At 53.1% G+C, this 12,330-nt stretch overlaps 1 protein-coding gene across 1 annotated transcript in view; it reads left to right on the top strand.

The window, feature by feature from the left end:
* The window catches only part of IGHMBP2 (immunoglobulin mu DNA binding protein 2), a 31,867-nt gene that overhangs the window by 1,441 nt on the left and 18,096 nt on the right, over positions 1-12,330 (top strand). The window contains exons 2-6 of the mRNA XM_057430554.1: positions 165-334; positions 991-1,180; positions 1,829-1,926; positions 8,446-8,609; positions 8,970-9,170. Of these exons, the coding sequence (XP_057286537.1) occupies positions 165-334; positions 991-1,180; positions 1,829-1,926; positions 8,446-8,609; positions 8,970-9,170 (823 nt within the window). The remainder of the gene's footprint in view (positions 1-164; positions 335-990; positions 1,181-1,828; positions 1,927-8,445; positions 8,610-8,969; positions 9,171-12,330) is intronic.

The following is a 12,330-nucleotide window of genomic DNA, read 5'->3' as shown; positions in this document are numbered from 1 at the left end:
CCACAAGGTTATGGCTTAAGCCAACTCTTCAATAAGCTGATGTCTCCTTTACCATCATCCTTCCCCTTCTTTTCCATCTCCCCCTCTGGCTTTTCGTGTCACCTGGAGCTCTGAACCTCAGCTTCAGTCCAGCCGATGGTTTCATGCCTGTGTTTGCTTCCCAGGGCATGGCAGGAAAGTGTCCCCCTGAAGGAGCTGCAGCGCAGAGGTGTCTGCCTGCTGAAGCTCCACGCTGCCAGCCAGAGAACCGGCCTCTATGGGCGCCTGCTTGTGACCTTCCAGCCTAGGAAACATGACCCGGATGCTGAGCTGCCCTCGAACAGCTTCGGGCCTGGTGAGTGATAATCCTGCCATGGCAAAATAGGTAAAGAGGTGACCAGCACAGAACCATAGAATGGCTTGGGTTGGAAGGGACCCTAAAGCTCCGCCAGCTCCAACTCCAACACCTTCCACTGGAGCAGCTTGCTCCAAGCCCCTGTGGCCAGCCTGGCCTTGAGCACTGCCAGGGATGGGGCAGCCACAGCTTCTCTGGGCACCCTGTGCCAGCGCCTCAGCACCATCTTCCTAACATGGTATTTGTAAAGACTGAACAATTGATGCCATAAAGGGAGGGAGAAAATGTTATGGCTACAGAATGAGTGTAGAGAAAACCAGCCTGTTTCTTCCTTGCCTACAGACACGTAGGTAGCACCAGGAAGTAGTGCTGGTGACTGAAGTGCTGGTTTCCTCCTGCTCAGTGAATGAAACAGAAGCCCTGATCTCTTGTCATTAATGATTTCATGGCATTCCTTGTCCAAGCCAAAGTGTTCCTGTGGTAGGTGAGGAGCTTTGGTCACTTGCACTTTAAGAGCAAGATGGAGAGTGGATTTTCCTTTCCCTTCGAAGGTGTCACATTTCCTCCATTTTGGACCGTGTTTGGTCGCTCCCCAAAAAAGCCTCTTCTCACAGCGTTTGCCCTGGTTCTTGCTCTCTTCACACTCACCCCTGCAGGGGACATCGCCGGCCTGTACGAGGCAGCCAGCCAGGGTGACGCGCTCTGCACGGGCATCGTGACACGCGTCACCTCCAGAGCAGTGACAGTCGCCTTTGAGGACTCCCAGGACACGCTGAGCCTGGACCACGAGCGCTCCTACCGCCTGCTCAAGCTGGCCAATGATGTCACCTACAACAGGCTCAAAAAGTAAGGCCCAGGGCAGCAAAAGCCACCTGAAAAATGCTGGGTTTACCCTGGAAAAGCTCCTGTGAGAGAGGTCTCAGTTTAATTCAGTAGCCTGGGCTTGCCTCCTTGCCTTTCTGTTCCTCCTGCTCCTATAGCACCTCCACTCAGGGGAGGTATCCACCTTTTGGCTGCGCCCTTCTTTCTGCTCACTACTAGGAGAGCCCATACTGTAGTAGCTCAACAGGATATGTTACGCTACAGCATCAAAACAGCCTGAATTTATCTGCCTGCTGGCTGGTTTGGTCCTATTCTTACCTCTTCCTCTCCCACAGCTGTGGTCCCATGTTGCATCACCTCTGGTACTATCTGGATTCTGCGTAGGGCCTTTTCCGTCCTGGCAAAAGCAAATAGCTCTGTGCTGAAAAGGTTCAGCACAGGGCTTGACTGCATCAGACTGGAGGAATAGGAGCAAGTGGAAGCCTGACCAGCATACGGGCCATGTGAGGTTTGCAGGATGCAGCCATTAAGTAGGATTAGTCTGTTGGGGCATAACGTTTCCAGCTTTGAAGGAGCAGTCTGTGACCAGCCTTCTGTCCCTGGGCCCTGAGGTGCACAGGAGCCTCCAGAGCTCGTGCTGTGGTGTAACGTGGCTGTTCTTTCATTTGGCAGAGCTTTAAACGCACTGAAGCAGTATCGGGGCGGTCCAGCCTCTGACCTTATCGATGTCCTCTTCTTTTCTGCTGAACCCAGAGCATTCGGTGAAACAAGTAAGTTCCTTTGTCACAAGATTTCCTACCAGACCAATGCAGGGGCTGCACTGATCTTTTTAGAGGAGTGTTCTGCTCCCTCAGAGCCCCTGGACCTTCAGGGGCAAGCACATGCACTGAGGCTACTACTAGTTTTAGTCTGCCTTGGTGTGGGAGGCTGGGAGTTAGGCAGGGGGAGAACCCTTCGGGATGGGCTGGTGAGGGCAGTGGTGATGCTGCTCTCATACGAGTTGTAAGCAAAGATACGGAAAGTTACTGTGCAGAAAGAGTGTGTGGGGGGGGAAATTTCACTCTGCAGAGCAATCAGTAAAGCCTGAAGTTCCCCCCCCCCCCCCACACACACACAAGGGCTCTGTGCTCTGTCTCTGCCTAGTTAGGATTCTTACCTTTTCAGATGTCACATCTGAGAGAGGCAAAGAGCCAGTGAGCGCCCTAAGTGGTGATGGTGCTGCCACTACTCCTCTTCCAGTCCTCCAAGGCCTGTATCTAAGGCTGCCCAGCTAAGAATGGTGCTCATGGCCTCTCAGGTCAAGAGCTATTCTTTGGAACTGCCCAGAGGAACAGAACTCTGATCTTTCCGAGGTTTTTATCCACACCTAACATGCAGCTTGTTGTGCTCCATTAATAATACCCACGTATTGAACGCAAGTAGTAAGTGGTGGTGTAACTGGCAGCATTAAACAGCTACTTTTCATCCTGATTTATGGGCAACTGGACACACACTTTGCTCATGCAAAGACCCTTCTCATCACTGGGAGAGAGATTGTTTAGCTGGCTAATGCTCACCGTTCTCATTGTACCAAGTAAAGCTGGATTCTGGCACAAACCAGGCAGGATTTGTGATGGGGGATTTCTTTGCACACATGAGTCTGAGATTCAGTTTAGTTTATGAGGCATTTCTCATTTGCTTCCTGCCTCAATCCCATCTGTAAACTTCAGAGATCAAAAGCTGCCAGTGATGCTTCTATATTGAAAATCCAATAACTCTGCCTTCATGGGAATTAAGTGACTGGAGCTGCTGCAGCTGGGAGCAGCATGGGAACACTTGTGTTTTTACAGCCTTATTGCATTCAGCCAGGTTGGAGATGTGCAGGCTGCTCTGGTTTCATCAGATACCTAAAACCTCACAGCTGTTGAGGTGGTTTTACTGTTGGTTTTATACTGCAGGTTTTACCAACAGCTGTCAAGAAATGGTGTATAAGTAGAATCCCTTTTACTCAGATACCTTTTTATGGGAGTCTATGGAAAAATGAAGGATGGAATTACAGAGCTTTCCCTTTGCGAGCAACCACAGGGGAACCAAAGCTTCTGATGAGCAAAATGTCCAAGTGCTCAGCAACTGCTAAGGAACGTTATCCCTTGGAAGTATCCTTGGAGCTGCCAGAGGCAGGGGGTGAAGGCAGAGGGTGGATGAAGCTGCCAGCAGGACTGGGCAGCAGTTCTGTATCTGAGCCACACAAAGAGCTGAGGTCCTTCCTGTCACCTCAGCATCATGCCACAGGTGCCACCACCCATCTCTGCCCACCTCCTTGCTGGCCAGGCTGCACTGTTTCCTGCCCAGCACAGCTCCTGGCACTGCACTTGCTGCTGCTGCAGCTTCTCACTGTGATCACTGTGGTTGGTTGGTTGCCTTTCACAGCTCCCATCCCCTGCAGTACCCCTCAGGCAGGCTTCTGATCCCTACACCAAGGACAAGGAGTTCAGGTTAGTGCAAGTCATAGCTCCACAGTAAAGCACTGAGCTTAATCCAAGTCAGACCTCTTAGCCTTTGGCTGCCTGGGACCTTGGTGCACTCAGGGTTTTAATATTAGATACAAGGCTTAAATTTTAATGAACTTTCTGAGCTGCAACTTTGCTTATTCCCTCGTGTAGCAGAACTGCCTCTAACAAAGAAAAAGTCCTTTGCACCACATTGCTCAGCTGTGCCAGACTAAGCAGAGATGAACTCCAGATCTCCCCAGCTCTGAGAGAACACTGCTAGAGACATTCAGCCACATCAGACAGACAGAGGAGATGCAATATGAGAAGGCAGCATATCACCTGATAACAGCAAAACACTGGCAGGGAGGAAGGACCTTCCATTTACCTTCTCACCTCACAGCTCCTTTCTCCCAGCTGGAAAGGTGCCACACCAGCCAGGAATTAAATAGTAATGACTTCAGCTGGGTCCTGCAGGCTGCCCTGAACTGCCACCCTCCACTGAGTTGAAGGGGAGGACACAGCAGCTGCCTGGGTAAATCCTGTGTCTTGTGCTTACTTGACAGCCCATGCAGTTCCTCAGGGTCAGTCGCTGTAGGACACAGGGATGTGTCTGCAGAGAGCACAGACACAGATGTGTGGACTGTCTGCAGAAGACAGCAGGTATTTCCCAGGAGCACACAGAAGAACAGAGAAACCTCAACATTTCAGGCTGCTGTTCCTCCATGGCACAAGAGCTCTTTCATGACCGAGCATCTTTTCGCCTGGTTTCTTAGGGAGATGCTTCCCTGTATCTCTCATTCCGTCCATTATCTGATTTCAAACCAACCTGGCAGGAGTCTCAGAAGTTCTGTACATCTCCTAAAACTGTCTAGACACATCTCTGGGAATGCCATTCCAGGATGCAGTGTGTTTGTAATACCTTAGAACAGTCTTCCAGTGCCTGAAGGGGCTGCAGGAAGCTTGGAGAGGGGCTTTGGGCAAGGGCCTGTAGGGACAGGCCAAGGGGAATGGCTTGAACCTGCCCGAGGGGAGACTGAGCTGAGCTCTTAGGCAGAAGCTCTTTGCTGGGAGGGTGCTGAGGCGCTGGCACAGGGTGCCCAGAGAAGCTGTGGCTGCCCCATCCCTGGCAGTGTTCAAGGCCAGGTTGGACACAGGGGCTTGGAGCAAGCTGCTCCAGAGGAAGGGGTTGGGATTGGAGCTGGAGGAGCTTTAAGGTCCTTTCCAACCCAAAGCACTCAGGGATTCTGTGATTCTCCCCCCATTTTACACAAGCCCACTTGCAGAAAACGTGCTCAGGACACTGCTCCAGTGGGAATTGTGCCTGTACCCATCACTGCTGGGAGGATTCACCCCAAGTCGTGAGCACGCTTTTCCTGACACTGGGAAGCAGCTGTGTGCAGATTAGCACAGCAGCAGCAGCTCTGCCAGTCATCAGGAGGTGGGGAAAAGGGCACTGAAGTGGTTTTGCCATTATTACCCTCCTGCTACTGCTGATGTTTCCTCTGCTCAGCCGATACCATGCAGCGGTCCCACACCAGCAGCCACTAACTTCTCAAACCCCTGTTTCTCTTGGCTTTATCGGACTCCTTGTCAACCTGATCAGCCTGTGACTGGATTTAGGCCCCCTCCTGGGCTGACACAGACTTAATATAGCTCCTCCGGCACCACACTTGGCAGCCTGCTCTGCCAGGATAACCAGGGAGCTGTGATCCCATCCTGAGAGCATCACAGTGCAGCAAAAAGATAAGGAACTAAAAGCTATTTACCAGATAGGCCACGAGGCTCTTGTCACTGTACTTGTGTGTGTCCTAAAGATACCCTCTACATCCAGCCTTTGGGAAAATAGAATCATAGAGTCCTGAAATGATTTGGGTTGGAAGGGAGCTTAAAAGTCATCCAGTTCCAGCCCTACTGCAGGATGCTCAGGGTGCCCCTCTGGCTCTGGCCAGGAGTGTGGGCTCATGGCTGAGCAAGGCCAGGCTTTTGCTCCCTCCTGAGCTGCTGGGATTGTGCATGAGCTGAGGTGTTACCTAGGGGTGCACAGCAAAGCCCAAGTCTTTTTAAAACACTTAGAAGTGCAACTCAGAATATATATCATCCTTGGACGGAACACAAGGTGTGCTGGGGGAGAACCGATGGAGTAATCAAAAGAAGCATCAGAAGGGCTCACCAGTACGTAAATGGGAAGTGCAGCTGATAGTGGGGCTGGTCCCCACCACAGAGCACTTCCAGCCTTACCTTGCTGCCTCCAGAAAGGGACCAAGTGGGAGAATGAGCTTCCTAAAGATAGCTCTGACCTGAACAGGATTTCTGCTCATCAGACGCTCCGGGAAGCAAAATACAGGTGCTGACCCATAAGAAATGCTTTGCTTGGCTCTTCTCCTCTTTAACCTGCACTTGTGGCCCAGGAGCATTTGGAGCTTTCACACCAACAACCTCCTCCAAGCAATCCTTCCCTCCTGAGAGGGGGTACTGTGGGAACCCCTGCGCCTCTGAACTGTGCTGATGTATAGAGGCTTCACTTGCCAGCAGAGGCCAGCCCTGCTCTGTCACTGTGCAGAGCCCAAGCCAGTGGGCACAATCACTTTGCTTCCCAAAACAACATGCCCTGTTGTAGGCACAACCCAGTGCAGATCAGTGGTAGCCACCAGCTCCCTCCTGTAGCTCAGGTCTAGAACAAGCAATGGGCTGTTGGGTGAGGAGCAGCTCCCCATGACCCAGCTTCAGTGTGTGCTTGAGCCCAGAACCCCCCTGTGTGCTGGGCTGCACCCCCAGAGCGTGAGCAGCAGCTCAGGGAGGGGATCCTGCCCCTCTGCTGTGCTCTGGGGAGACCCCCCTGCAGTCCTGACCCGACTCTGGGGCAGCAGCACAAGGACAGGGCTTGGAGCAAGCTGCTCCAGTGGAAGGGGTCCCTGCCCGTGGCAGGGGTTGGAGCTGGAGGAGCTTTAAGGTCCTTTCTAACCCAAACCACTCTGGGATTCTGTGGTGCCCCAGGGCTGGAGCTGGGTTAATGGGCATTTTCTGGGAGCACCAGTGCAAATCCTACACTGCTGGCTCATAGGCATCCACTGGGCCAGCCCTGCTGGGGTGGATAAACAGCATGTCTTCAGGAGAGCCTGCTTCGAGCCCAGCTGGTGGATGGAGCAGTGTTTCCATGCCACAGCATCATCCCTTCCAGGGCTCTGCCCTCCTCCTCCTCCCCGCTGACATGCCCAGCCCTGGGAAGAGGCCCATTTCCCAGCCTGCCCACGCTCAGCGCTTGGCAGCGTGTGGTGAGCAGGGGAGAGGGTGTTTCTGAGCTCATGCCTGGAGCAAGGAAGCATCAATGACTCCTACGTCCCGGCTGTTCCCTGTTGTGGGAAATGCCTTGCAGTTTTTAAGCTATTCTTTCTTCCCCAGCCCATGGGGTGCTTCCTGCTCTTAGTCATTAGCACGCTGACTCCAAAGTTGTGTAAAGCCAGAGCATCACTACTCCTCTTTTCCTCACAAGTGCTGTTTACCGCAGAGCCCTCATTCAGCTGTGCTGCTCCAACAGCCAGCACCAGAGGTTACAGTTTAACCTGCCCCTGCTCTTCATCAGGCCCTTAATGCAGAGATAGCGCTGAAACACATGATGCCCACAGGGAATGCTGCCCAGAGATGTGCCTTACATAAGCCTTCAGTGGGAACATGATTTCCAGTCACCTCAGTGCAATGAGTCACCAGCTCTGCTGTAATTAACTCCCATAATGAACAAGGAGATTAGGGGGGGTGGGAAGAAATATGGGTTGAAATTAGATAAATCTGGGAGATAAAAGGCAGCTTGTGACAATTCCATCCCTGCAGTGAAACCCATTCCCTGTAATGCACTTTGCAGATTCTTTCCCCTTTTCCTTTCCAATCATTATAACTCTAATTTGAGTTTTCACCATTCCTGTTGCTGGTTTGTGTCTTCTTCCTGCCTCCCTCTTCAGGCGCTGAACAATACAGGGCTGCTCCTTTCTGCCCACAGATGCTGTATGTTTTCCAGCTGCTTTATTCACCAGTGCTATCTTGGGCTTGTTAATGGGAATGGGAGAGATTTGTTTGTAAGATCAACTACTTCCTCCCCTCTTTTCATTGAGGGGTTACTCAGTGTGCTGCCTCCCCTCAGAAACAACCCCAGGACACCTCCACACCCAGCAGATCCCACACGTTTGATGTTTGGAGAGGGGCTTTGGGCAAGGGCCTGTAGGGCCAGGCCAAGGGGAATGGCTTGAACCTGCCCGAGGGGAGACTGAGCTGAGCTCTTAGGCAGAAGCTCTTCCCTGGGAGGGTGCTGAGGCGCTGGCACAGGGTGCCCAGAGAAGCTGTGGCTGCCCCATCCCTGGCAGTGCTCAAGGCCAGGTTGGACACAGGGGCTTGGAGCAAGCTGCTCCAGTGGAAGGGGTTGGGGCTGGAGCTGGAGGAGCTTTAAGGTCCCCTCCAACACAAACCAGGCTGGGATTCTATGGTTCTATGTTATAGAAAGTAAGTGCCGCTAAGTGCTGAAGCGATCCAGTGCAGAGTGGCTGTGTTCTCAACTGGATGCTCCTCCTGCAAGACGGGAGAGGAAGAGGAGGAACACAGGAACACAGGGTGGGAGCCTGTTTGAAAGCATGACAAGCCTCACTTCCAGCCTGGGCTCTTTCAGCCACCTGGGCAGGACAGAGCTCGCCTTCACCCCAGCATGGTTATTCCCAATATCAGATTGATTTGGGCCATCTCCCGAGATCTCACTTGTATTCATGGATTTATGCTCCTCAGCAAGCAGCCATGTGAGGGCTGAGGTCCAAGTGACTCCTCCTGCTCTCTCCCCAGAGCCTCTGCAGCTTTACAACAACTCACTGGATGCATCGCAGAGGGAGGCAGTCTCCTTCTCCCTGGCACAGAGGGAACTTGCCATCATCCATGGACCACCTGGCACAGGGAAGACCACAACACTGGTAGAGATCATCCTGCAGGCAGTACAGCAAGGCCTGAAAGTGAGTATAGAGGTGGTTTCTTTTGCAAGCTCATTGCAGATCCAGCTCATCTCCAGATGGAGCAGATCCAGCTGTAGCTGTGCTACACTGCAGTCTGGCTCGGCCTGGCGGGGACCAGGCAGTTTCCCCTGGCAGCTGAAATGGGGTGCAAATAGAAGCTCCAAAGCTCAGGTTTGCTGCTTATTGAAGACCCTGCACTTGCTTCCAGGCAAGGCGGGCACTGCCTTTGGTGTCTGGAGGCTGCAGAGGTGTCAGTGGGTTGTTGCAAAGCCTGCGTTGGTCTCCCTCTCTCTGCTGAGGGTCTTGCTGCTCGGGTGCTGCTTCCTGGCAGTGACAAGCTCCTGGTGTGTCCCATTGCAGGTCCTGTGCTGTGCCCCCTCCAACATTGCAGTGGATAACCTGGTGGAGAGGCTGGCCGGGCACAGCATGCGCATCCTGCGGCTGGGGCACCCCGCGCGCCTGCTGGAGCCCATCCAGCGCCACTGCCTGGATGCGGTCCTGGCTCGGGCTGACACTGCCCAGATCGTGGCAGACATCAGGAAGGACATCGACCAGGCCTGTGTACGTGTCCCTGCCACACGCCCATGGGGGTTACCTGGGTGCCAGCTCATCTGCTAACCAGGCAAGCTACTGAGTCTCCCAAACTGAGGAGGAGCCCTGCCTCTTCTTGGCTGTAGCGAGTGTCTTGCAAGAACATCCAGGTCCTCTGGGTTGCCCCAAAATTGGTGGCTAGAGGCAAGTCCCAGTGACAAGTCCTGACATGAGCCCTTGGCACCAAACCTGCTGTTTATGAGCCCACTGATGCTCCTAGTTTGGATCTCCCTGTGTACAGGTAGGGATGAAATTCTGGTGGGCATGAGCCTCTCTGTGGTCAGTCAGCAGCAGAAAGGCCACTTCAGGGAGAGGACAGAAAACAGCCGAGTGCAGGGACTGGCAGCTGGAGATACATGTGGAGACATTTAACCTGGCATTGGGTAAAGGAGCTGGGTGCAAGCCTGGCAGCCTTAGGCATAGGGAAAGGCTTCCAGCCTGAGGAGGTGTCTCATAGAGAACCTCTACCAGGGGTGGCCTGAGCCTCCTCAGTCACCTGCCGCCAGTGCTCATCTTCAGCTGCTGAGGAAGCTGAGGGCAGACTCATCCGAGCTAAATTCCTCATCAGAGCAGCAAAACATCCCTGGAAATGTTCAAGGATCTCTCCCCCCATCCCTGGCAGCGCTCAAGGCCAGGTTGGAGGGGGCTTGGAGCAATCTGCTCTAGTGGAAGGTGTCCCTGCCCTGGATGAGCTTTAGGTCCCTTCCAACCCAAACCACTCTGGGATTCTATGATTGGAAACCATCCTCACTCCCCTGTGGGGGAGCTGCTGCAGTGCCTGCTCCCCAGCTGATCTGTCTGGCATTGTTCATGCCATCCTCTTCACCAGAGAGAAACACTCACATCATTAATTCACTTCCTAACAAGAAGTCTGCTGTCCTGATGCTCCCTCCCACTCTCAGCCACCTCAAATAGAAAGCACATTACACTGTAAAAATGCATCCTTAATTTCTTCTTTCCCGGCCTAATTCTCCTGAACTCAATTTTCAAAGTAGCCCTTGCACTTGGCACAAGTTTGATACCAGGGAGATTTTCCCCTCCCTCTTCTGGTGGCAGCATTATCCAGAAGCCACTTTGCAGATGTGGCCAGCTCAAGAGAGGTCCTGTGTCGATCAGAGGTGCAGGAGGGCACCTCCCTGTCCCTGCTCACAGGTGGTGTGGTACGTGCCTGAGCTCATTGCCCTGGCACTGCACGTTTGCTTTAACTGATGCAGAGCAAGCCCAGCTTTCAGCTCCATGAGCCTTGATCTGCAGCCACCCTCAGGAGCAGCAGCACTTTTCCTTGCTGTGGTTTTTGCATCACCCAGTTTCTGTTGCTGGGGCATCCCTTGGCAGACGAGTGGTGCTTGCACTCATCTGGGACTGCACTTATCTGCTGGGATGGAGACCCACTTGTAGTCACAGCTCTGCACCGAGTCTTTTTCTCACTAGCGGTTAATGTTCCCTTTCCTCTCCTTGGAAGCACTTTGGAAGGTGGGAGGAGGTTGGGTTTTTTTCCACTGTTGATTTTCCTTAGTAGAAGGGAAATCAGGGAGAAAGCAGAGCCTTCGGCACTAAGGTCTGATCTACTCCCTCCCTGCAGCAAGGGGTCCGTGGTGATGGGGTGTAGGAGCTGGCCACCAAGGCTCATTCCACCCTGAACACCAAACCCCAAGAGCACACTGCTGCAGTTCAGCTTGCCTGGCAGTGCTCTGCGCTGCCCGTGGTCAGGTCTTTCACAGCAGATACACCTGAATCATCAGCATCTCTCTTGGGCTGCAGAGAGCTCACCTCAGGTCCTGGCCCATCTTTCCCTCATCTTCTCCCCTGCAATATCCCCTACTCACCCCTATAACAACATCTTCCTTTATCCACTCCACTTGGTCATCTCATTCCATTCCTTCACCACTGCCCACAACTACATGAGAGCTAGCAATATGAATGAGCATTATCTACCCCTTTGTGTCTCATTCCCTTACCTGTCCAGGCTTCAAGCTTTCCAGGACATCAGCTTCTGGATTCTCTGCACCAAGAAACACCACGCTGAGCAGGGTCAGCCAGCAGTGCAGATCGCAGACAGGTCCAGCAGCAATGGGGCAGCCAGCCCAGGAAGGAAGAGGGGGTCAAGGTATAAACCCTATAGCTCAGACCCAGGCCAGGCTCTGGCCTTAAATAGAGCTCCCAGCCCAATGAGTGGTTGGGTGGGACCCAAACGAGGCAGCTCAGGGCAATCAGAGCCTGCTGGGACCCCCAGAGCCCTCATGGGGAGCGAGTGGGATCCAGGCCCTGTCCCTGGGGCTCACTGGGCCTGACAGTGCTCTGTTACCCCAGCCTGGGCTCCCAGAGCTGGGAATCACTCCAGTGTGTGCATCAATGTCACCAGAGGGCAGCTGCTGTTGATTCACTGACCAGATCTGTTCTGCAGAGCAGACACTGAACTCAGCCCTGCTGGCACCATCCCTTCTGCTCTCTCATCCTCCCCTGTCCTAGCAGTGAGGCAGTCGATGCTAATCTGCTTTGTCCCTTCAGCTCAGTGGCTATCAGGACCCGTCCTTATGGATCAAGCTAAGGAGAAGATGCCTTTGTGATTGCTTTGTCTGGGTATCTGTCTGTGATCCTCCCCTGTAGCTTCTGAGCCCGTCAGCCAATTCTGACTGCACTTGACAGACATGCAGAGGTTTCACGGGTATTAAATACCCACAGGTTTAACCAAAACACATGGCAGAGTGGAGGAGTGAGGCACAGGAATGTCCTTCCTATGGAAAGGGCTGCAATATGAGTGTTAGACCCTGGAGAATCCACCCATAGAGTATACTGTAGGAACCATCAGATCTTGGTTTGGCCACATATAGAAGCTTCTGTCTGCAACCTTGTGAGCTTTGTGAAGGGACCAGGCCTTCCTCCAAGGAAACATCCCCACTTCCACGTGGGAATGTGGTGGCTTCTCACGGTGACTGCACTGACTGAGGCCTTGGCTGGTGTCTCGTAGCTGCTGATCTGTGGCTGGGGAAGCTCTGGCAACCAGTGGTGATGATTTGATGTGTTAGATACATTTAATAGGCTTTGCTAAAAGACGCCCCGAGCCTGTCTAGATGCTCTGCATCACTGACAGATACAGCCTTTTAACAATGCAGAGCTCTGCTTTGGCTTG

The sequence above is a fragment of the Pezoporus wallicus genome, unplaced genomic scaffold (genome assembly GCF_028554395.1).
Source record: "Pezoporus wallicus isolate ANWC-B61680 ecotype Strahan unplaced genomic scaffold, APGP_CSIRO_Pwel_v1 contig_8824, whole genome shotgun sequence".
Classification (NCBI taxonomy): Eukaryota; Metazoa; Chordata; class Aves; order Psittaciformes; family Psittacidae; genus Pezoporus; species Pezoporus wallicus.
This window is presented reverse-complemented; position numbering and strand designations above follow the sequence as displayed.